The following is a 26,420-nucleotide window of genomic DNA, read 5'->3' as shown; positions in this document are numbered from 1 at the left end:
AATGCAGATCATTTTGTGTGTGCGTGGTCTAGGTACTGCACCCAGAAGGGAGCATAGCTGTTCAGTAATCTCGCATTCCACATCCTCAACATCAGGGGTCTTAATGTACTTTTACAATAGGGTGAGATTTGTCACCTTCTAATGGTAAATTATGTTGAATTTTTTTCTGATTCCTACCCTGCTTCTTTTGAGAATAAGCTGTTAGAAATAATATAAAAGTAATAGAAAATGAAGATTCTAGGATATGAAAAGCCTAATACCATTGACATCCCCGCCCCAATGAGACATGTGAACAGCAGAGTGATGAGAGTTGGGTTTGGCAGGCTCCCACCAGAGCACACGCGGGACGCTGCAGTGCACAGTGAGCTGGACACGAGGCAGGCCTGATCAAATGCAGCTGCTGCAGGAATGAGGAACAGCCATGAATGCATATCATGCATGCAGCAGTTTTGCTTCATGTTGCATATTGTCACAGCACTCCCTTGGTGACATATCAGTAAGGAACAGTCTGAAAACAATATCTTGGGCGGAAGCCTTCCTGAGTGTATGTCTGACACAAGCATGACCAAGGCAAGGTGATGGCACGGCAGTTGGCACAGCAGCTGTCACAGGGGCTGACACAGTACCATGGGATTTCACCCCCAAGCCCACGGCAGGACCAGCTGAGCTGCGATGAACAGTCAGGCCATCTACAGCAGGTCTGACAGACGGAAGAAGTGCAGCATGGCACCAATAAAGAGTACATTCCAATCACCATTAATAAATGGTGACAGGCGAGAGGGGAGGCGAAAGAGTCCATAGGTAGGGGGTCTCCCAAAAAAACTACAGGCCTTGTTTGAATGTCAGGACAGGTCCTCTGGGAGGCGGAGTGGGAGGGGGATTAGAGGGGTGGCGAGAGTATGAACCTCAGATTTAAGATACACTCTATAACTAGTGGCACAGAGGAGACTTGAGGCAGACAGAGAGGGAGGGAGAGGCGTGTTGTGAGAGAGAGAGAGAGAGAGAGAGAGAGTGTGAGAGAGAGCGAGGGGGTGAAATAGAGAGGGAGAGAGAGCTTGTAAGAGAGCAGAGAACAGAGAGCAAAGCACCACGCACAAACAGGCAGGTTGTTCTCTTGAAGCAGCCTCCACCACCGGCCCTGGAGAAAATGCCCAACTTTGCAGGCACCTGGAAGATGAAGAGCAGTGAGAATTTTGATGAACTTCTGAAAGCCCTCGGTAAGCCTTCCTGTGTTTTCTTGATCTTAAGAAATTATTTTTTAAAAATTTCTTGTTTTTTTTTCTTTCTCATGTTTCCTTTTTTTGGGTGTGGGCGGTGGGATACCTCAAAGTGTATGTCCCTGCATATGCATGCCTTAAAAAAACTGTCCTTTTTCTCCACACCGATGGATATCCTCACTTCCAGCCAGGCGCTCCCGTCTCTCGAATTAAAAAGCAGAGAAGAATTATTAACGTCCTGGTGGTGGGAATCAGGGGATGGAGGCTTTCCAATTAAACAGTCATTGTATTGTTTTGGAGGGGGGTCCAGTCATGCAGTGGGGAGCGATTTTATTCATGTTAAACATTAAACTGGGACATACTTAAGCGCTGTCACCCCAGCTCTTTTGCGGCCAGATGGATTGCCTGTGCCTCCCCCCCACCTCTCTCTTTTTTTTTCTTTTCCCCCAACTCATATTTGGTCTTTGCACAGGGAGGCTGGTTACTGGGAGCCTGGAGGGCTTGAAACCAATTCAATAGAACGGACCGGCTCATTTGGGTCATTTATTCCCAGTGTCCAGGGTTTTCACTCCTGCTTTTTCAATAGGGCAAAGCCTCTTTTTAGGTGCACTTAAGGTGAAGTTTGTAGTATAGGGTAATGAAATTACCATAGCATGCTTGTTTATTTTTTATTTTGTTGAGAGAAAAAAAGAATCCATTGCAAGTGAGCCCATCTAAAGCAGGTGGAAAAGTTGGGACAGGTGTATCCAAACATAAACTGGCAAAAACTTTTGCTGGCCCCCCTGTTTTCAAACCCAAGAATGAAGATGAATGAGTGAAGCGTGATGGGCAAAGAGGAGCTCGTCTGAGAAATTTCACATACGCAGGTTTAAAGCTGCACTGAAAACAGTTCACTCTTGGCTTCACAGTACTCCAAGGGAGAAAGGATGCTGAATCAATCTGTATGAGACTCAAACTCAATCACTGAACACACCCAGACCAGACTGCTGCCCCTTTTGTCAGCAGGTTTCATCTTAGGGTAGTCCTGATTTATTCCTGCTGTGTAGATGCATTCAGTTAGTTGTAAGACACACTGTAGGGAGGACAGACCAGTCCCTTATATTTCCTGCAAGAGACCCCCTCACAGTGCAAATATTACAAAAACACATTACAAAGCCGCACCATACACAGCTATTGTATTCTGCCATTCAATGGGAGCTTGCCAGCTTAAAATAGGAGAGATAAAAATGTCTCTTGAAGTTACTTGCTGTCCTGAACATATATTTTTTTTAAATGGATAAATAACAAATAAATTAGTTATTTAAAACATTTCATAAATGCTATAAAGTATCACCCAACTGCAGTTGATTCACTTTTTAATTAAACATCAGTATATCATTGCAACTTTAAATTTAAATAAAGTTTAAAAAAAGGCCCATATAAAGTTATGACCAGCGTATAATCTCTTTATTATATACAAAATAAACATTGTATATTATTGGGATTAAAATGATTTATAATTAGAGGCCACCCCTTAAAGAGGGGAAATGAGTTTGCAGGTGGAGATGCTTAATTAATGCATATGTTAAATCATGGAAAATGATAATGATTTCTGGAGGGCTAGTTTTGAAAAACGACATCTTTTAGCCTTCTCTCTGCCGCATGCATTTTCAGATCATCCCCATATGATTTATTACCCATGGTAACAAAGTCAGCCATTTATTTTCTGCTCCAGGAACTCTGTGCACAGAAATCTATATATCACCCTAATGCAGATTTCATTAGTCCTGTCTATTCATCTCGGCATCTGTCTTTTCGGGCTGAGAAGGTGAGTGTTACATTGAAGCTGCTGTTCTGAGAACCCCCCCCCCTTCCCCCCCAGCAGAAGCCCCGGTGAGGTCTGGGTGTTAAATGTGTCTGCAGTTCACTGGAGAAGTCGGAGCAGCCAAACTGGGACAAATTGCGACTCTTGGAAGACAAAGCTAATCACGAAAACACAAACAGATTCCAGAACTGTACACCAGCCTTGGGCGGCTGTGTGTGTGTTGGGGGAAGGGGTGTCTGGGTGCAAGGGAGATGGCATAGAGGGGTGTCTGTGCCCATCAATAGCATGGAGTATGTGTGTGTGTGTGTGTGTGTCTGTGTGTGCATGTGTGTGATTGTAGGGCGCTGTTGCAAGGCCTTTCACACACATCCTTACCACAAACCAGACACACCCTCCATCCCAGACCACACTAACCCCTCCCCATCACTCCATCCCCAATCTCTGCCAGTCTTATCACACTTCCAGACCAATCAACCCCTATGTCTGAAATGTGCTCTGCTCCAAAATGTGTGCAACTTCCCCTGTTGGTTCTCGCCATCAGCTTTGTTCAGCTGCTGTACTCCACCATCATTTCCTATTTCCAATGTCCATTATTTTTGCATCACCCATGCATTGTTCTGGCTTAGTAGCAGGGAAATTGTAACCTTTTGTATATATATCAAATTGTTTTAAGTCAGCTGAATTTAATGGGCTTTAATCTGTGCTTCAACTGTTGTACTTTATACACTCCGACACTTACAGTTATAAAATGCATAGGCAGGACCACCATTTTGAATTGATTTGCACCTAACAGTAGTATCTCTTCGCTTGATTCAGCCGACAGCTTATTTGATCAAGCACTCAAGGCTGAGAGAGCATTCTGAGATGTTTAGATGTAGAATGATGCAAGACCCTGCAAAACAACCAATCCAATCCAAATCAAATGAAATATGTTTCCCCAGCTCTCTCTGTCCAAGGGGAGGGTGTGTTGCTAGGTGTTAACTGAAGCACAGAGAGGCAAAGGTGTGTGAGGAGGTCGGGGCAGGGAGGTATGGGGGGCTCAGGCATGGACTGAGGGAGAAAGGCCCCTTCAGATGGTGGTTCTGATATGGGGCCAGGCGGATTGGATTGGGTATTTAACCTGCCATGACACTGTGTCCACCCAGGCGTGAATGCCATGCTGAGGAAGGTGGCTGGGGCAGCAGCCTCCAAGCCCCATGTGGAGATCCGCCAGGATGGGGAGCAGTTCTACATCAAGACCTCCACCACTGTGCGCACCACTGAGATCAACTTCCACATCGGGCAAGAGTTTGACGAAGAGACAGTGGATGGTAGGAAGTGCAGGGTAAGTGTAACAGTATGGGGGGGGGGGGGGTTTGGGATAGGATCTGCCCTGTCCTCAAGCAGAGAGTGATGGATGAAGGGGTGGGGGAGCAATGCAGACAACATGAGGGTGAGGTAGGGGGACAGATTGGGGGGGTGGTCAGTGTGGCACGTGTGTGCAGAGACAGAGCCAGCAGGCTTTTCTTAAAAATCTGTGCCTTAATGTATGCTGTCATGAAAAATTAATTTTGCTACCATTTACTCATTGGTGTCAAGACCATGTCTCAGGAGAAAACTAAAAACTGAATGATGTGTCCTCTTCGAGCATAGGCCCTCTGAATGATGTCACTTTTTAAAAATTGTAGAACAGCGCATGACTGGGTGCTGCACACTTGACCACAGCATGAAGGACTACCCGGGCTATTAACACCCCATGTGGGTCTGATGATACTAACTACTCCCAGGCTTGAGGCAATACAGCAATTGGTAATGAAATGCTGACAAGCATTTTATTGCTCATCAGCAATGCATGAGCATGCACTGAGTCAGCAATCGAATAAATGACTAGGGTAGAAATCCGTCCATGCTCATGGACCAATCCCAGGGACTCACTCAGGCTCAGTACCAGGAGATAAATACAGAAGGATACAGTTGCAATCCACGGGGATGCACAAAAAGTCATAAATACCATGTGGACATTGGGATGTAAGGAGACAACTGGGGTGCACTGAGGTCTATCTGGGGGTGCAATGCACCACTAAGCACCCCCATAGCACTGGGCCTGGACTCACCCCAAAATGGTGTCCTTTAAGTGATACTGGTATGGGTGTATAACAAGATAATTGCAATCAAATATCGTCAGTAGCAAGCCTCATGGTTTTGCAATTTGAATCAAATTCAGACCTGTGGAGAAACATCTATGAAGTTGTGAGTAGTGAGTAGTGAGTAGCAAGTTAATGTGCAGTCAAGCAAGGAACCATTGATACATATAAATGAAGCAATAGAGCTGTTAATCATCCAATGTGTACTGTTTAATTTGAAAGATATTGCAATTCATTTAGGAAAATTGTTGCATTTGTTTTTAAGTCAGTGTTTAATACTGTCGACATATTTTGAACGTGATTAAGTTAATTATACCTGCAAGAGGTTCTCAAATAATTGATAGCATTGATACATTTTGATACATTTGATACATGTTACATTTTATATTGCTTGTTTATGAAGTGAAAAGCCCTGTCGTATCATTAAAAGATATGTAATGATACAATGCATACATATACAACATGAAAAAGGACAGATAAGAAGGACCAAGAAATTATTAATTTTTGAAAAAATAAAAATATTGCATTGAAAACAAATTTGACAATGCTGAGATTTATGGACTTCATCCATTTTGAGCAAAATTCTAATTGATTTAATATAGTACAGGTAATAAGTTATTTGGGTGATCCACTTGGATGGGAACCATTTTGAGCTAGTCACAAATATTTTTCAGATGAAGCAACCAGATTTTTAACAGATAAAAGTTCACAATGCATCCACATTTTTGTATGGTAATTTGAACTTAAAAAAAAATAATTTGCACAGAATTTATTAAGTGAAGTGATGAAATGAATGTAAACATTTACTCCAAAACACAAGCCAACGTTCTACATACACTGCAAGAGTGATATCATTTTATGCACCATTCTTCATTAATATTAATTAAGATGGTGGTGTATAGGTGTGTCATACATTCTTATTTGTCTTCTAGCAGGAGTAGGCATGGTTTCGTGCAAGTCTTCTGAGGTGTAGAATTAAGAACCTAACATATTTAACAGACTATATTTTTCTTATTTAAAAGCAAGACGAGGTCTTGCAAAATATACTTTTTGCAATTTTGTGATACAAATGATAATGTAAATGTAAAAAGGTTGGTATTTATATGCTCCCCTGTACTGTATTAATCACATACACTGGAAATTTGCACTTTTGATAGCATAGCATGATTTTAAGACACTTAGGACCCTGGGTAGGAACTGTCAGAACTATACTGTAGCTTTAGAATTGATAGGAAAAGACAAATAATGTTAATGCCAGACTGAGGTCATTGCAGGTGACTCACATTAAGGCAGGGTTGATTAAACAAAGAGAACTCCTCCACAGGAAGTGGGGTCCACACGAGGAGGGCTTTGTTGGAGGAAAAGCTATTTCTCATCTTAACAAAGACAGTATGTGCAGACAAGTGGGAATTTGTTCTGCGGAGCAAGAATTTGATGTTTGTTTAAAGAACATTGACTTTTTTTGCTTCTTAATTAGTGCCTTATGCATTTTAAGGCACACTCACTGCAATGAAGTTGAAACTTCTAAAGCTTTAAAGTAATTCAATTCAACAACAGTCCTGAAGGGCTGTTATATCATACATTTGGAAATTATGAATGAATTGATTACTAAAATTAATTACAGCATTAACTAATGTTCTCAGAGTTGAGGGCAGAAGCGTTCTTTCTGTTGAGACCAGGACAGTGGAATGAGAGTGCAAATTGCCTTGCTTTGGACTGTCTTAGCTTTCTCACCCATCTTCTCAAATGCCTCCCTTCTTAATGTACAGGGCATCATACAAAGGTGGTCTGTTAGTAAGGCATGTTATTTTATACCTGTTAGATATGTTATTTTACTAGGTCATCACTCCAGAAGGTCTGATTTCTCCTGAATGGAGTCATCATTTTATTTCCTTTTTTTCCAGCCCTGCCTGGTGTCTTCATCATACGGTAATGCAGACAATGTTTCCAGCAAATGACCTGGATAGATTTACAAAGCTTTCTTACTGGTCTCAAAAGGCATATATTTCCTTCACATTTACAGATTTCCCTTAGAAATGTGCATATTCAATCCAAACAAGAATGAATCTCAAAAAAATCTCAGAGGAATGAAAATTTGTAGCTTCTGCTTGGCGTGCTGAAATTATGTATATATTAATCAAATTTAAATCTTGATTGATGTTTTGTAATTGTATATAATTGTATATAATTTATATAAATTATAAATTAATCATTTAAAATAAAGTATAACACATTTATAGTAAAGAAAGAGCAGACTATATATATATATACTGTATATATATATATATATATATATATATATATATATTATAATATACTATATATGGGTAGTTATGCATAGATTGTAATCATTTGTCTGTAAGCGAACAAATGTTGATAGACAAAATCCGAATTACTCTTCATATATATTTCTTTCAATAACACTAAAATACCTTCTGGATTATTTTATATGTCTGACTTCTCAGTATTTTTTAATGGAACCAATGCACAGACTTTGAAACAATGGAAACAGACTGGCTTGAGCCACAGCTATAGAATAATGATAAATGTCATTATACCCCTGTGAAAGTCAGAATTCATCAGATGTGGAAAGCAAACCACAATGCCTTTTTTTAATGATCAGCACGTGCTTTCCAAATTGATACTGAGATGCCTTCATTAGGAAAACACAAACTGGTTTGAAAGTGGTAGGTGAAAAAAACAGCGCAAGTGCATCTTGTGCTGGGAAATGTTGTGAGATGCTGGGTCATGGAGGGAGGGGTGTGGCACGTGTGCCAGCCCATCAATGGCCAAGTGTGGGTCTCTCCCCCTGCCAGGCCAGCAATGCAGAAAGGGGCTGTGCAGATAACCAGACCCCCCCCCCCCCCCTTGTAATCTTTCCCACCCCCCTCACCAGCTTTGTCTGATCATGGAAGCCGGGGCCCTGGGGTCCCGGCCGGCTTCCTGCACCAGTCTGATTAGCCACCGCCAGCTCGGGCCCATGGCAAAAGGGATTACACGGGAAGCAGCCTGCGGCACTGTGACGCAGGCCTGTTAACACTGGCACAAGGTTAAAAGCACTTCTTAATCTGCCAGCTTGGAGAGGATCAGGGAGGGTGTATCACTTACACAGGCTTTTTTAGGGGGAGGGGCATTCCTCAAACACCACCAATCGTGTTGCCAAGGGCTGGAAACCAGACTCCTGGATCAAAGTTCTGACGAATCGCTGGCTCTCATCCTCTTGCTAACTATAATGCTGAAGTGGACAAAAAGGGTTCGAGCGACAGAGTACCTGATCGCCTGCTGATAGCATTTCATGTCTTCAGATACTCCCTGAACAGAGAAATGGACATGCCTGGCTTAAGACCCTGCAGCTGCAAACACATTGTTCCCATCTCTGTATGTGTCAAATAATCTCAGTCTGCTTCCCATACACATGTGCCTGGGTGGCACATGTTTCAAAAAAAGGTGTGACGGAGTGCCATCACTACGATTGAGTATGCACTCTGACTGCCACACCAATGAGCCTGGCTCTTTGGTGTTGCGATTTGGGTTTGAGGCTGGGTGGGGTGACTGCTCTCGCCCTTCAATACGAAAGGATTAAAGTCACATTGTGAATTCTTTTTTTGTGATTTTTTTCAGCAGCATTGCTTGAAAAATTAGGTAGTGTAGAGGCTCTGTGACAATGTTCATCTGTGAAGAAGGCTGTCTGTGGCCCTCTCATGTTTTATTCTACAAAATGTAGAACCTGCTGCACTTCAGGGCAAAAGACTTTGACAAATCGAGACTTTTTGCCTGGCCAGTTGCTATAGAGACAGACTTGAGCATTACTCACCTGCCCTGGGGTATGTGTGTGTATGAGTGCGTGTGAGTGTGTGTGCGTGGGGCGGGGCGCAGGGTGTTGCTGAGCAAAGACTGCAGTCTCTCCACAGCAAAAGGGGTGTCTCGTGGCCGCATCATAGACGACAAAAGAGACAATGGTAGCAGAAAATCTCTCGGCCTACCACACCTGATAGTATAAATTTAGCTACGCATCAGTGACAGTGCTGCACAAACCACGTTTTTCATTTGTGGTGGAGAGAGGGAGCACCAGAGAACAAGTGTGCTTTCAATGCAGAGCTAGAAAAATCCATGTCACCACAGTGGAAACACCAATAAGTCCCTGCACAGACAAGAATGACAGCAGTGAGCACTGTGGCTGCATTTGATTATTCAGGCACCTTTTATTTTGGGTTGGTAGCAGACGTGATTCTCATGCAAAGTCTTCCCAGTGTCAGCAACTGGCCATAGCATGAAGAATATATACATATATACAATACATCAAAAAATATACACAGTAAGTTTTGGAAGATCAGGGTATGAGGATAACTTGCACAAAATTCAATTTAACAAGACACTTGTGGAACAATTCAATGCTAGCAAAAATGAAGAAAAATGAGCCACTCTCTGGTTTCATCCTATTCATTTTGTTATAATGAGAAACTATGGAAACGGTGCTATTATTGAACCACAGGGAGAGCCAGCAGATGTTTCAGGCGATTGGCACATTTGACTATACGGAAACCGGCACAACAGGGAATGGCCGATTCCAGGAGAGAAAAACTCACTGAAATCAGACAGAGAGAGAGAGAGAGAGAGAGAGAAAGAGAGACTGGAAAAAAGGAACACTGAGGATAATAATCGCTCAGGGTCATCTGTCAAAGGAGAGCGAAGTGAGTCTGAGAGGACTCCACTGCAAAGATTCTTTGTGCTTTTAAATATTCCACTTGCAGAGCAGGGTCTCATGGGTTTCCTGGTATCTTCTTCCAGCTTTGATATGCTGATTAACATTTTGATCTTGCACTGTAACCTACTTCAAAAAAGGTGATGCAGACAGCATGTGCACACAATGAGATCTGGATGACCTATATTCACATTTGCTGTAGTTGGAAATGATGCAGGTTACTTTTTGCCCTTAGAAACTGATCCTGGATCAGAACTAAAACTTTACACTAAAAGGTTGGGGTTTGGATTGGGTGTGATTGAAAGCTGCAAGCTGATTGTAGTTCCATTGTCAAGGGGAAAGTGTACCCAGAAACAGTTGCAAAACGAAAGAGAAGGTCTCAAAGTAAAGTAAATCTATCTTCTTGGCAATTAGGCAGTGAAATTCAAATGCAGCCATTGACGAAACAAAGTAAGGGTGTCAAATCTTGGAAACTTTTGCCAACATGAATTCAAATTTTAAACAAAAGTTGTTCATTTTTAGAGCATAGACACATAGAGAAATAAGACATTTTTCTGTCCTCTGATATGAAAATTACAGACAGGTACAAAGTGCTTGTTAAAAATAAAGATGCAATAATAATAAACCCCATGTTGCTTATTAACTGTATGTCACTGCAAAATGTACAAGACGGTTCAGATGTCAGATGTCAGATGATTTAAGTAGGCTCTTCCCTGGTACCATAAGAGAATTGACTTTATTGTGGCCACTCCAGAAATCTATAATAAGTCACTCTGTTGGCTAGGGAATGGAACAAGAACGCTTTTAAACTTCAGGGCAGCTTAGCCATGGATTTCTAAAAGATTCTGGCGGACTGCAACAGGGAACAACAGGACATTCAAGGGCTAGGCTGCCTTGAAAGAAGCTCAGCTCACAAATATCATTTTCAGAGCTGCAGTTTTCCGATCTTTGCTGTAAGCCAGGAGGTATGACATACATAATCTAGACAGGCTTGTCAAGATCAATGTCTTAGCATTATGATGTCTGAGAAAAGATTTAACATAAAAAATCAGGTCATTTGAGCTCAACTGTATCACCCTCTTCAGAGCTGCACAATAGTTTGCCCTGGATGGTCTGAGAGGTTATTGAGTTTCTGAACTTCTGCTCTGATTAATTCCTAACAGTCCCATCCTCCTTTTTTGTTTCACAGGAGAAATCATTGTCGAAGCATACAGGGCGTCTTAATCCTCAGTTGTGCAGACGTTCAGACCATATTAAATCAAACACATTGCAAGGAATGATCAAACATGAAATGATGGGCAGATTTGGGAAATGTTTTCTCTTTACCAATAAATAAATAAATAAATAAAATAAAATAAAATAAAATAAAAATGAAAAGACCTACTCAGATCAGAGTTAATGAAGTCCTCAGGATTTGCAGTGAAGTCCTGAAGCTGTTCTTTAATTTATACAGGAATTAAGACAGGCAATTTATTCAGTTTTGTCTGATGGTCCCAGGGTAATATTGGGGAGGGGTTGGAGATGAAGTAAGGGGGCAGTGTCTGGGGAGAGAAGGAGTGGAGACAGACCTGTGAAGTTTCCCATCAGGGAAGCATTACTGTGCTAGAAACTCATATCTTTTCATGTCTTTGACATTATGCAGTAGCGGAGCGAGCAGGTTGGGGGGGGGGGGGGGGGGGGGGGCAGATGGTTGGGCTGCCCCAGCCCACAGTTCTGCCCAGTTACAAAGGGGCCCAATCTGCCTAACTGAACATTCATTTTGTTGTTTAGTTGAATATTTTGAATAAAGTTTGTTTGTGTGTCTTGATTGCCGCAAAAAAAAAATTAAGTCAGACTGAGGGCGTAATGATTTCGACCGACCTCTAGCTAAGTTTCTCGCCGCGATATTTATTTTGAATCAGCAGAGACACAATAAAGTTACAGAAAACTTTATCCACTGTCCAGTATCCTTGTGTAAGTGTAGGCCTACAAATGAAAAATTACGCCCTCCGTTCGAGTCCCAAAGTAGGAACTAGGCGATCGCCGTCACTGCTGACGGAGCTGCAGTATTTAAAATTTATCTCTGTTCCACCCTTCCGTCTCCGTAAGTTTCCCCTTGGATCTGTCTTGCATCTCCATACAGCCTATAATAGAGGTTAGGCCTATGCACTGACGGTATTCCTGACATTTATATGTAGCCTACCTGATTTCAACGCGGGGGACAAAGCAAAGCCTGAAGGCATAGCCTTCAAAAGCCGGGACATTCTAAAACGCTTCACGTGGCATAATGTTCCAAAACTGTGATCAATGAACACCAAATTTCTCTCTGACATCTTCTGTCAGAAACACTTCCTCCTGTCTAAAAATCAAAACCGAAATCCTAGGAGTATGGTCGTTATCTCACATTAAGCGCTTTCCTCTCCACTGACGCCCATTATAAGGAAAAAGCTTAATGTGGCTTAATGTCCCAAAACAGCGATCAATGATAACCAAATTTGTCTGACACCTCACATGTCATAAAAAACTAGCTCCTATTAAGAGACAGTGATTATTGGACGCTATTTAGGAACATTAAGCCACCTCAAGCCTTTTCCTTCGCCTACAGGCTAATGGGCGTCAATGGAGAGGAAAGCATTGTAAGAACTATACTCATAGGATTTTGGTTTTGATTTTTTGACAGGTGGAAGTGTTTATGACAACAGATGCCCGAGAGAAATTTGGTGATCATTGATCGCTGTTTTGGAACATTAAGCCACGTTAAGCCATTTCACGTTAAGCGTTTTAGAATGTCAGCAAAAGCCTTGATGCTTGGTCCTACTTCAAGACGGGATTTGTTGGCGAAAGTGACGAGGACACTAATGGATATTCTGGTTGTATGTGGACGGGGTTCCATAAATATTTTTTTTATTTTATTACAACTTTAATTTGGAAACTGTAAGCTATACGTTTCGGTGCCTGGATTCCGGTTGTTTCTGCGAATTGCAAGAATCCATTTGCTTCTCTCTTTTTTTATACAGCCTTCCTCTATTGGCTGTATAAAGGTTGTGCACGTGATGTCACAGTAGGCGGAGTCACTTACACCCACTGAGTGGCAGAAAGACTTATTGAGAGCCAGCGTTAGTGTTCAGCTTGAATGGCGCGAAAACACAACAAACATCTAAACTGGGAAAGAGCTGTTGTGCGATTGACTGTACAAATAGATTCAACAAGAACTCGGAGCTATCTTTTTACAGACTGCCGAAAGCTAAAGAAAAGAGGAGCAAATGGATCGCTGCAATTCGCAGAAACAACTGTAATCCAGGCACCGAAACGTGTAGCCTAGTTTTCCAAATAAAAGTTGTAATAAAATAAAAAATATTTGTGGAACCCTGTCCACATACAACCAGAATGTCCATTAGTGTCCTCGTCACTTTCGCCAACAAATCCCGTCTTGAAGTAGGACCAAGCATCAAGGCTTTTGCTGACATTCTAAAACGCTTAAAGTGAAACGGATTAACTTGGCTTGATGTTCCAAAACAGCGATCAATGATCACCAAATTTCTCTCGGACATCTGTTGTCACAAAAAAGCAAAACTAAAACCCAAGGAATTTGGTACTTAGGCCGACGTTACATTAAGCGCTGTCCTCTTGCTTTTTTGTTAGTTGATCGCTGTTTGGAAAATTAAGCTACGAAGCGTTTTCCTTAGGCTATAATGGGCGTCAGCGGAGGGTTTTGCTTTTTTGACAGGAGACAGTGTTTATGACATGTGAGATGTCAGAATTTGGTGATCATTGGTCGCTGTTTTGGGACATTAAGCCACGTTAAGCTTTTTCCTTACAATGGGCGTTATAAGCGTTTTAGAATGTCCCGGCGTTTGTATGCCTTCAGGCTTTGCTTTATTATTTTCCCGGCGTCGAAATCAGGTAGGCTACATATATATGTCAGGTAACCCGATTCCTGGCGACATGTCAATGTCCATGGACCACTGGTTCTTTGGTAAGTTGTAAGGATCACTGACGAGTCCAACTGCCTTTAATTTAAGAAGATAATCGTTTGTTTTACTCCCGCTTTCGCAGTTTCCCCTACTAAAGGCAGCTATGTTGCAGGATGCTCTGCCACTCAGTTCGACTGAGGGGGCGTATACCGGCGGGAAAGTGACGTCAGTGCATAACCTCTATAGAGTAGCGAGGTGGGTACGTCACCACTGGTTCTTCGCTGGTGTCGGAAGGCTTCGCACATTACCCATCTTTTCTCAAGTTCGGATTTCAGGAGCTGGGAATTTCCTGAATTAACCTGTTCGGTGTGAGGATATATTTGGACTCATCAAATGTTTCGATATTTTCCGAAAATGTTAAGATTTAAGACTTGTAGTTCGAGTTGCAGTCCACTTTTTGAACGACATATCCAATAGAGCAATGCGGGAGGAACGTCCTGACAAATCAGATACCACCATCTCATCCGGGCATTCTGGGATATTCAGTTCAGAAACCCAGCTAGGTTTGCTAGTGAACGACGGCGACGGTTGGTGGTTAGCTAGCTAACAGACAACCGTAATCGTTATAAAATGGTTCAGTGCTTTGTCCCAGTCTGCAGCCACCGTACATATGTGAACGACTGCAGATTTTTCAGGTTTCCAAAATGCCCCACAGCATAGTTTTACATTATGGAAACCGTGAATGTTTTCTCTGTATCAGAGACGTCTATCAGATGTGCATTTCACTCAAGTCGAGTGCCCAAATGTACACGTGTAAGCAGAATTATCTTTTTGCTTAAACATCAAGGTGTTTCTGACTCTGTAGATATGTCTCAAAGGCTTCCGGCGTTTTTCATCATTCAAAATCGTGGGCTAACAATCGGTCCAGTTAAAGCTCCATGGGTGATGATGTGGTAACCTGACTTTGCTAGCTGGTTAGCTATGCTACCTAACGTTACACTGGCCTACACTCACCAACACCCTGTAGGTCTTATCCCTCATGCTCGCCCTGACCAAACCGGTGATATGACCCTCAAAACAACTAAATTCCTCCACATGCCCTGATTTATAATGATTTTCGCCTCGCTGAAAACTTCAGGTCTCGTCCTTGGAGAAGAACAGAATATGGCTAAGAGACACCATTGCTGCTAATGATGAGCTTGCTCATAGCGATGACTGCTAAGGACGAGCTTGCAAGTTAGCCGCTACAGTGATAGCTGATAGCGATGATTAGCCACACTCTAGCTAGCAAGGCCGGAGAGCGGGAATGAGAACGCTCCGTCGCTTCATGGGACGTGTAGTTTTTAGCCCGTGGTTGTACTAGCATATAAGATTAAAAAAAATAAATTACGTAAAATTTAGCTCGAAACAATTAAAATAAACAATATAAATCGCAAGTTGGGATCACAATATATAATTCGGAAATCGATGGCAAGCCATAAATCACTAGAAGTACTTTAAAAGTGTGTTTTTTAAAAAAGTCTGATAAAATGAATGGGGAATTTTACTTCCGACACCAGTGTGACGTAGTCACCTCGGTAGTCTATAAAGGCTCACTACAGGTCCTCGCCCTGCAATCAGCCATCGGCTACGCCGCTGACAGTATGAATTGACTGAGTGAGTGAATGAGTGTGGATGTATGTGTTTATGTGTGTGTATGTATGTTTATGTATGTTTGAGGGGGTGGAGGGTCCCTCCCATTTGTCCTGTCATCTCATTCCTGTGCTCTGATCACAGGGCACCCCAGCTGGAATCCCCTCAGTGGGTGTGTTGCTATGGATACAGAGTGGGTGCAGTCATGATTCTCTCTTGCCCTGCAGAGCCTGGCCACATGGGAGACAGAGAATAAGATCTACTGTAACCAGACGCTACTGGAGGGAGATGGCCCCAAGACCTACTGGACAAGAGAGCTGAAGGGAGATGAGCTGATCCTGGTAAGAACTGTAATCCTGACAGCCCCACACACATATGTGCCCCCCATGTCTGACACACATAGCAGGGACACAATGAGCTGTATCATGTGACAGTTCATACAGTTGCTCGAGCTAGCCATAGTCTCACCCCTCGGAACTCTCACGGTTTACTGAGATCCCTGTGTTTCAGTCGGTCACCATTTTCTTCCATGGCAAAACCACCACAAACAACCACCTGAAGAAAAATCCTATGGAACTGCCTCCCAAGTTAAAACTGTACCAAGTATAGTCCACAACTGAGAGGACAACCATCTGCCTGCCATGGTTACGTGCAAGCAGGGATACCATGGGATGGAGACACCATTGACAGGTTTCAGTCCTCTTGTATTGCTGCTGGCTTGAGCCCTTTTATGGTTAAGACAAACACATTTTCGGACATGCCAGGTCCTGCCAGAGCTCTCCAGCGAAAATTATTTGCCTCCTCCTTTCGTTTCCTGTTCGTGTTTCTGAGAGAGCACACATCTGCTCTGATTTATTTTATAGTCCATACGGATTGCAGTAAATGGAACAAAAGAAAGCACGACCACCATTTCATTAGACCTGTGGACATCCCCCTTGGTGGACCTTAGTGATCCCTAAGGGGAATCAGGAATATTCCCCTGCAGTGGTGAAATGTCAGAGAACAGAGATGCTCTGCTCACAATGCAAGTAACTCACTTACAGCTGAGAGAACATTTGAAATGTGGCACACACCTGGACCAAACATTGATCAATGGCAATTCATGACCAATAGAAATCAAGGGAGTGGACTGTGGTGGACCAACACACAAGTGATATCTGCTGTGTTCTTTACTAGAAGCTGTAAAAACTGCAGCTATGATCCACTACAAAAGCTCGACAGAACAGCTCATTGTGTGTGTTTGTGATGAAATGTAGACCTGCAGACTAATGGTAAATTACAGGCTACAGCTGAGTATAAGATCAGGATGTAGTGATAATGATCCTGTTCTGTAGTGTAATAAGAGTATTCACATCAACAGACAGAACCTTCCAAATGAAACCTTCTCATTGGATGTGGCTCTGGCATTGAAGAATTGTTTAAACTATAGTGGAAAGTCCACATGGGATTTGAACTAACAGAGGTTTGTCCACATGAAGACAGGGAGCTCAAGCACAACACACATGGCTTTGTAAACAGGAACTGTCGACCATGTCTCCATTGTCAAACCTCTTGGAAGACAATGTCATGACTGCTCTTGTTATAAACCTGACATCCAGCTTAGAACATAAGAGTGGTTTGCTTTGCTCTGTGGAAATACGCTGTATGTTATTAGTGTGAAAACAATATCTGAGTATTTCATACACACATAAGACACATGGAAGAGAGCTTTTAGCAAAGTTATCACTAAGGGAAAGCCACAGATCTTTGCTCACAGCTACTGTGTTAATTGGTGTTCTGATAGACCACCCTGCTGCTGTTGTATGCCTTGAAAGAAGTGTCCTCTTTCAGAGACACTGTGGAAAACAGCCCTGGAAATGCACTTACTCCCAGAGGACCTGTAAAGTAGGCAACAAAGATTGGTGTAAAAACACAGACTCCCTTCACACAGTGCAACGTTCCAGAATGCCCCGTTGAAGCACAAATCTGTAACACTAACTTGTCTGCCCCATATCCAGCCAATGCACTCCAGAGCCCTGCACTTATCTCTGAGCGCTATCTAATTGCAGGGGATGATCCTTCATGTCCCCAAACTTCTGGGTTCCCAGGAACTCTGCTTGAACCACCCACAGGCCATTAAGAGGACAGCACCTCTAAAGCACACAAGTTCTTGGAGCAGCGTTTATTTTCTCTGCACACGGCCATGTCCGTGGCTAATGATACTGCTCAACATTTTGTACATTATCTATTTACTCAGCTGGGTGTTTACCTCGCTCATGGGTACGGCATTGCCTTCTCTCAGTCATGAACCAACCTTCTGCTCTTGAACCCCCTGGCTCCATGTCATTTTTCCTCCTTGCTGCCCCCTAGTTTAGTCTCCACTGCTTAGGCCATAAAAACACTCTAAGCTGTTAACCAAACCAATTCCATGGCAGAAATCTCGGTACAGTGGTAATCAAGACTGCGGGCTACAACAGAATGTGATAACATCTTGCTTGTCTTACTTTATCTGATTGCACACAATGCTTTGCACAGTCACTGAAACATGGCCAAGAGTTTTATTTTTAAGAATTGGTGGAAACCAACAGCCGATGAGGACCATACACATCTTCTAGAGACTGCAGGAGAATTCAAAAGTGTGGCCACTGCACCCACTTCCCCAGGTCACCAAAGTGGCTGAGCTATTCTCACATATGTTATGCAGATCCTGCCCATTGCCACAGAACTCTTCCTTTGTCCTCCACTGCCTGGATTGATATGTCTGAAACCTTTTTGTAGTGATAGAGGCTGAAAGAAGCAGAGGAGAGATATGCCTTATATGGGCATGTCTCCAGGTGTGCCAAAATAAGCAGTGGAGAAAAAGAATGCCCCCCCCCCCCCCCCCCCACCCACTGCACTGTATTCATATGAGCCACCAAAGGTAGCAGACAGTGCCTTCCACAGTTTACCTGCAGCTCAGGAGACAGAAATGCATTTGCATGCCTGTAAAAAGCACTGCTGGTACACCAGAGATAAAAATGGATAAATGCATACCAAGTCTTGCACACATTAACCACCACATTCCTTTCTTATCTTATTATCTGATCAGACAATAGAAATCTATACAACTAAACAGTTTGCTTTTGTACAATAATCAGACATGGTAATTCATAGAAGAAACAGTGTGAGATAGCTGTTACTCTATTTATGCCTTTTTTAAAAGAATAAATGGCATTATTCCTGAACTCAAACCAGCAATGGGAGAATGTTGTCTCTACAGACTCATCCTGTATACTGTATATGTTTGCAAAGGTATCATTATTGTTTACTGCTCACCTTGCAGTGCTGTTCCTTCTGGTCAGTGTGATAAAGGCAGATAATGCCTTTGTGTTTATCCCAAATGGCTTTGATCCTGGCAGAACCCCATGCCTGCCACCGCTGATGTCCTTCATTGATCATGTTTGGGAAATGGCAGCAGGGCCTGCCAGCCACTGCAAAGGGCCCCATCCCTGCCTTTTCTTTTATGTGTCCCCAGATACACTTGTGTACATGCACCCAGGCAGCAGATTCCCCCCCCCCCCACCTCTAATGCCATCATTGCAAAGCTCCACAAAACTTCCTGCCTTATATGTCCTGTCCCTGTGAGTCCCACTTTGGAATGCAGATGTTCCCCAGTGCTGGCAGACACTGGCAGACCCTCTGCTCCTGCGGTACTCATCAAACACCAGTAAATCTTCAGGGCCTGGTCAGAGCTTCCCACTCCTTTCCCCCTCCTCCTAGTTCACACACAGCAGCAGCTGCTCCAATCTCTGTTTCTTATGGAAACTATTGTAATGTCCCAGGTGGTCCCAGAAAATTCCTTAATTGCTCATTCTTCACATGTCAAAAGGGAATGCAGCCATTAGCAGCTGTCACAGTGTGTCTCGAGTACACTTCACACTTCTACCGTAACATCTAGACTGTGTAAGCATTTTTATATACTGGTATACGTGAAAGCCTTTAAAGTTACTCAGCCTAGGTGGTGAGTTATAAACTAAATCACATGCAGCGCATTGAATAGGTTTCATTTACCCCTACACAGCTGCTGCTACTTTTTATTATTTTTGTTAGCTGGAAAACTGTCACTAATTCCAAAACTTTGTGTGTAGGGATCAAGTCTTGTAACTCGAGCACATCAGTCTCCTCCAGCCCCTGGTGTGACCCTACTTCCTGAGAATAATTGGGTGGATAGACAAACAACCAATCAAATAACAAGGCTTACTGTCCACTGTAATATTGCTCTTTTCCTCAACATCTGGGCTCGGGAAAGCTCAGCTGATTTCATCATGGAATACACTGAGCACTCTTTAAATCTACAAACCTGTTAAAGGTAGATTGTCATTCATCACAGGACAAGATCAAGATGGTGTGGGGAAGGGGGCGTTGATGGCACTGGGGACTCATGCATTGTTGAAATACTGTTTCTGCATCCAAGTGCAACACAGCAAAAGAATTACAATCAAATGCAAAAGTCTCACTCAGAGAGAATACTCAGTGTGGTGTCAGACAGCGAGATAGACTAAATATTCAGGAACTGTACAGAGAGGCCAAGGCAAACACTACCCTGGCTCAGATTGGAAATATAAACTGTAATTTGGAGGAAACATATACTGAAAGAGTAGCTGCATTCCTTCCGCCAGAGATCCACAAAAATGCACTTGCAAAAATTAAAGCAATTCGGTGGCCTTTGAGTGTTGACACTGATTTTGGCATGTCCCTTGGAATTATACCATGCAGTAATGTACACTGCAGCAGTATTTTGCTGCCAAAGTTGTTTTTCCCCTCTTATTAGATACGAGAGTGCTTCCAGTGCGTGGCAGTGGAAAGCACTCGCTGCATATTTTGCTCTTCTCTCAATGTAGATCTTTGGGGCGGATGATGTTGTGTGTACGCGGATCTATGTGCGGGAATGAAGGTGCTTTGCTTTGCCGAAGACCAGGATCAGGGGACCAATGCTATGTCCCGAAGCCACACCCCCTCTCACCTGCTGCTCCACCTCCAAGCTGATGATGCATCTCAACTGCAGTGCAAGTCCACCTGTTTGCAGCCTACTACCACACCTCCCGCAGCCTGCCAGCCGCTATTCATGTTGATTGTTGCAGCTCTGGAATAACTGTGATTCTTTGTGCTAACCTGCATCCATGTTCCTCTTCTCCGAGTCTTGTTTTTTATGTTAGATATGTGTGGTTTGTCAATATTGCAAACTGAATACAGAAATTAAATGGAATAAAAATGATTGTACTGTAGTTATTTTACCTTATTTAGGCAGAATGAATCAAATACCATTATTTAAGTTAATATGAGATCTAACACAGCTGAACCAATTTGAACAGTTTGCTTGAACAGACTGTAAAACTATAATCCCCTCATAAATCAGTTACGTCATTTTCAATGCTCAAAGTTTCTAACTGTGACTCTTGACAAGACATGCTGAGTGCACTTTGAAAAATGACAATGCCTGCTAGCTCATGACATTGCAACAGGCCTGCCTTACAATATGACAGATGTGTCGTGATGGGTCCTCTGGTTAAGCCCTGAGGGGCCTGTCTAATGAAGTCCGCCACCGTCTCCCACGTCTGCCCTCCTTCCTCCCTATACTAAGCTGTGCTAACCACAGCCATTCTTCACCCGCACTGCAGTTCCAGATGCTCTGACAAGAAGAGCAGCCACTCATGCATCTGTGACACTCCAGGCAGCAAAATATATCTTTCACAGGCCAGCATATTTGCAAACCTAATGGAGCTGCTCCATTCATGGCTGCGGGAATCTATTATAAGCAATTATCTGTCTGCTCCATCTTGAACTGTTCCTTTCAGTGCTGTGAAGCTACAATTTTTACACTCCCAGCTACAGGGATAAAGTACAGGCATCTGATCTTAAAGCACTGTGGAAGAGAAATTTAATATGCTTAAGAGGTTAAAAAAACAATTGCTACACCATTCAACAACTGCATTATATAATTTCATTTAAACCAAAGTTGTGTAAGAGACACATGTAGAGGTCACAGACAGGAGAGTAGCATTAGTCTCACTGACAAAAAGGACACACAGATATAAGAGCAGCATACCATGTCTGCTGTGTCTGCTGCTCTGTGAAAACAAACATACATTGGTTACTACTGTGTTACTATGTATAATTTCTGATATATTCTGATACATAGAGAGCACCTAACCAGAGAGCTTGGGAAGACAGGAGTGGCAATATTCACAGCTCCAATCCCCTTTGCAGGAACAGTGGGTGGGTGGAAACATAAACAATCACAGTGCATGACTCATTAATAGCTAGCAGAAGTTAACTGTGGAGCTTGTTAGAAGAGATTAAAGCAAAAAGCCCCTGTGGTCCGATGTTTCCCAGAACACAAGAAAATGAGCTTGTGGCCATGTGTGCACCAGCCGTCCTCATCCCACATTTGCTGCAGCATCATGGACTTCACCCACCTAGTGAGCAGGGACAATGGAGGAAGAGAAGGAGCAGATGCTGACTAGTTTATTCCCTTACCCAGTGCCATTACCATATAAGCAGCTGCATGTTTTAGGTTAACAAAATGTGCCACAGAACAGCTGACAGGGTGCTGAAACTTGGAGGAGAGGTGAAGGGGATGTAGGCTGTACACTGCCACAGAGTGAGAAATAAGTGCAGAGCCACGGACTTGAGCTCTTAGCAGGGGTTAGAGAAACACGCTGCGTTTCCATGCGTCCCTGATCTGTCAGCGCCACTGTCAGCAATGAAGCACATGTCCAACTTTTCCGGCTTCGGCTGCAGGCTTGGGAAGTTGGATCTGGGGCCCACTACCTGACCTGTAGTATATTTAAGCAATTTAACTGCTCTACAATAGCATCACTTACAATGACAGGTCTGGCACGGCACAAGTAAGAAAAGATAATCTAGGAGGTTTACAGAACAATAAACCTACTTGGGCAAAAAAGCCATCCACTCCTGTCCCCATCTCCAGTTCATTTTTCAAAAACAATGCAGCTAGCGTGCCAGGAGTTCCCAGGGTGTTTCATCAGTAATTCCACTGTAACTGAACTGATTACACCAATTAGTTAACTAAGAGCATTGGTTCTGACAGAGGATTGCTCAAGGACAGCTTTAGTTCAGTGGGGAGTTCACTTTCACCATCTGCATGGGAAACTCCTTGCGTCTTGGAAGAAAAAAAGAAAAGGAGCATCGAGCAGAGAGTTGTTGTCTGGCCCAACAGCCAGGCTGCCCATGACAGAAAGGAAAATCTGTCCGAGTTACCACGGCTGCCAGAGGGGATAAAAGGCTTTCGTTTCATCGCTCCATCCGCGGGCCGCTTCCCTCGCGAGGCAAAGGCGGGGGTCCCCATTTTTCAACGCCACGGCCGCCCGCTGGAGCCCAGAGCTCCCCTGCTTTTTGACCTGATATTTAGTGAAAGAATGAGTTTCCCCTCCAGTGAGCAACAATGGTGGGGGGGACGGGGCCCCAGGGTGGGGGGAGTGAGGAAAGCGCTGGGATGTTCATATAATGACAAGCCACGGCCTCCCAGCATCGCCAACACATTTGAATGAAGAGCTTGTGATTTTGTGATTGGGGGGGGGGGGGGGGGGGGTTAGTGGGGGGATCCTTTCCACTACGATCAGAGCTGGGAGGTAAACAGTAGCCTCTCTGTCAGGGCCAGAGGGTGAGAACACTCCTGTCACCAGCACCCCCAGCCCCCAATCCACACGTTTTTGTTTTTAATCCCGCAACCCACTTCATTTAACGGGTTCCCAGAGGGACAGGGGGACCGCTGTGTGCAAGATGTGAGATGACTGCCACGTGATAGCTTCGCTGACGTCATGCACGGGCGGCAGACTGGCACGGTGGTGACCTTGCTTGGAACATTCCGTCCGTCTCCAGAAAAGTGTGACCCATGTCCCACCGTGTGAACTCACGCAAGCATCAGTCATGGCTAAAAGATGGGAGATTGATATCTAAAGCATTAATATCGCCTTACTGCCACATTTTGTATTTTCATTGGTTATTTTCACTGTCTCTACCTGCTGTGATAATATCTGCAGCTCTTAATCTCTCTAGCTTGGCGTGGTAAAATAGACATGCACTTGTTTTACAGTATTTTCTAATGCCATAGTCTCTTGTTCCCATCTCCTTCATTAAAGTTCACAATGTTTGTTATTAATATGAAAGCCCATACTCTATTTTCTCTATTTAAGTCAGTGTAGGTATTGCACCAGCACTCCCAACACACATCAGTTTGAGCCATTTTCAAAGCAGCTTTAGGTAGCTAGGTGGAATCCACCTGTTGGCAATGCACTACCTCCTTCATGTAAAATCTGAAAAGGTGAAAACCACAAGCGTTGTTTCCCTGCCTGCATCTTTTTAAAGCTGCCTAAAACAATTTAAAAATGAAGCCCAGAGAATCAGTTGGACATACTGTACATGAGCAGGGATTTTAAAGAATGATCAAATCCTTTAAGCAACTAATTAATTTCCCTGGGTTCAGTTTTTCACACTGATATGCAAATGGTAATTTAGTCTGCTTGAACATTCACTCAATTAACACAAAGCAGCGCAGCTTTACCTGACCCCATGGAATTCTGAGTAAACTTCTCATTCCATACAGGCTGGTATCATCATCATAAGAATGACCCACTTAGGGAATACAACCTCATTATAAGGAGGAAGAACAGAGCTTTCAAAACAGTGATCTGCTGAGGGTGGGTCCTATATATTTCACATTAGGGAGCAGATCCATCTTCACATTACATACAGATGAAAACATAGAAGACTGCAGACTAGGATGGGTGTTAAAGGATCAAAACACACCCCAGAGCTTGTGAAAGCACAACAGAGGAATTGAATAAAAATTTCTTTCAAATTGTTGTTTAAGACATCCTGTCACTTTATACTAACCTCCCACCCTCAGGGTTAAGATGCCATTAACAGTTTTTGTTCTACAGTATGTTCTGAACAGTCAGAATCCCACTGGCCCACATTCCATCACAGAGCCATAGTGCTATTCAGACCTGATTTTCACCACATCATAGACTAGGACTGTGAACAGATGTTTATTGAAGCTGTTGCAAGTGTGGCAATATTCACTCACTGGAAATTCAAATGAGGCAGTTCTATTTGAGAGGATCGGACATCACTAGAGTGTGGAAAAGCAGGCCATAGGAGTTCTTGTCGCTTGTCTTTGTCCTATTCCTCTTCCTCTTCCCCTGAAGTTGGACCAAGGTGTTTTTTTCCAGCATCAGGACCTATCCAGAACCACAACTACACCTCAGACAGGGTGATCTCATCCTTGCAGGCAGGGGACATGCAGGGGGCAGGACATTTTTTGGTGCAGATGTCCCTGTGACAACTTCTCTCCACATAGTAGGTTTGTCACAGTGAGGATACCTCTGAAAAATCGTGACTTGGAAACGGCAAAGAGGGGCGGGAACCACCTTTAAGAATTACGGGCTGTCCCTGCAGAGTGCAAATTCAAATCAAGGCCTGGGCAAAGCAAAAATATTTTGCTTTGGGAATATTATTGCTGGCCTGTTGCATGTACAGAACCATTACCACTGCTTACCCAAATGTACAGTACATTAACCCAAACAGGCAGATTTTTACTTGGCTCTGTTGGCTTTGACAATTAGAACCAAGCAGTTGTCATGGTTACAGGGACATGAACATGACATCAAATCCCATTTGATTTGTGAACATACCACTGGAAATGTGAAAATCCCAAGATGTGTTCTCAATTTTCTTAAGGATCTGCACTGTGCAGGTGAACCATGGCTGCTCGTGTGGGATCCAGAAGGAGCTCCAATGCACCTGCACACACTTGCCACATTCAATCCAATCCCAACCTCAGAAGCGAGATCTCATGATATGCCCTGTTCAAGTGTGTTCTCTTCTCATTGCAAATGTGCTGCATTAACATTTCTGTTTGATAGTCTCACTTACTTACTTAGTGTAAATCTTCATACAGTAATAACACACATCCATTGTAGTCATAATCATTACAATGTACTATTTGTACAGAAAAATCCAGAGTTTATGTGCTGTAATAGTATTTCCAGTCCGTTTCCAAGTATCGGCCCAGTTTGTTAGTCTACATGTAGCCAGAAAGTTCCCTTTCTTTCTCTCTCTCTCTCTCTCACACACACACACACACACACACACACAGACACAACCGCAAAACTGTACAGCACTCAGGAATGACCACCTGTGGGATTTCTAGTGATTTTGTGGCTGTGATTGTGGTTCCTACCAGATGGCCATTAGTTTCAGAAGCAGAATGGCTGAGTGAGTTATCCTTGTGCAATGCACAATTAGATTAGATCTGAAACCCCAGACATGAGAGTAGGAAAAATCCACATCATAATCATGCAGAACTGCTTTGTGAAAATTTCCCCCACCATTTGGAACATACTCATTAGGCATGTCAGTAGGTAGCAGTCCTGTACACATGTGTCAGGTCAACTCCTCATCAGGACCCAGCCTTAGGGACGTGAAGTGGGTCAGCACGTCTCTCCAGGACAGCTGGTCCATCTCTCACCTGTCCAGCCTCATTAGATCAGTGGGGGGCCCCCACGGCAGACTCAGCCAGCGTAGTGTAGGCATTGTGATATCACAATGGGGCACCACCCAATCAACAAGGAGCAAACACTCTGCACAAATGCATTAGAAAGGGACAACTACAGGTCTGCTTCTATAACACATACTGAAGATTTACTTCTGTTTATCAGTGCAGCAGCTCTGAGAGTTGGAGAAGAACCATTGTAGAACATGTTATGAGGTAATGTTGACAAATACCTTGGAAGCAATAAGAAAGTTCAGAAGAATTAGGGCACAGAAGAAATTACCTTAAGGTCCTCCTTTGACATGTATTTTAGATTGTAGGAAGACCAGTGAGCACACATCTTGTAATACAGAACCCCCTCACTTCTGAGAATGAGGTGTCCAGTTTCTCTTTCAAAATTATGACAGTCATTAAACCAAATTAACCTTATTGCTGAATTTTGCAAAGTCAAAGACATGTCTTTGGCTACTCTCTGCCCATGACAGCAGGTCTAAGATCAACTTCCTGCTGATTAA

The 26,420-nt window shown here is 43.3% G+C and overlaps 1 protein-coding gene across 1 annotated transcript; it reads left to right on the top strand.

The window, feature by feature from the left end:
* The first annotated feature begins 1,017 nt into the window (after positions 1-1,017).
* crabp1a (cellular retinoic acid binding protein 1a) lies at positions 1,018-20,534 on the top strand. The gene is made up of 4 exons (XM_036535161.1): positions 1,018-1,217; positions 4,167-4,345; positions 15,599-15,712; positions 20,231-20,534. The coding sequence occupies exons 1-4, from the start codon at positions 1,148-1,150 to the stop codon at positions 20,279-20,281; spliced, it is 414 nt and encodes a 137-aa protein (XP_036391054.1). The 5' UTR covers positions 1,018-1,147; the 3' UTR covers positions 20,282-20,534.
* Positions 20,535-26,420: the final 5,886 nt, after the last annotated feature.

The sequence above is a fragment of the Megalops cyprinoides genome, chromosome 8 (genome assembly GCF_013368585.1).
Source record: "Megalops cyprinoides isolate fMegCyp1 chromosome 8, fMegCyp1.pri, whole genome shotgun sequence".
NCBI lineage: Eukaryota > Metazoa > Chordata > Actinopteri > Elopiformes > Megalopidae > Megalops > Megalops cyprinoides.
The sequence above is the reverse complement of the archived record's forward strand: the minus strand, read 5'-3'. Positions and strand labels throughout refer to the sequence as shown.

What these genes read in the sequence shown, in the direction of transcription:
- crabp1a (XM_036535161.1), top strand. Translation starts at nt 1,148, where the DNA reads ATGCCCAACTTTGCAGGCACCTGGAAGATGAAGAGCAGTGAGAATTTT. An exon ending in TGAACTTCTGAAAGCCCTCG is followed by an intron (nt 1,218 to 4,166) that starts GTAAGCCTTCCT and finishes GTGTCCACCCAG; the next exon opens with GCGTGAATGCCATGCTGAGG. An exon ending in AGGGAGATGAGCTGATCCTG is followed by an intron (nt 15,713 to 20,230) that starts GTAAGAACTGTA and finishes CTCTCAATGTAG; the next exon opens with ATCTTTGGGGCGGATGATGT.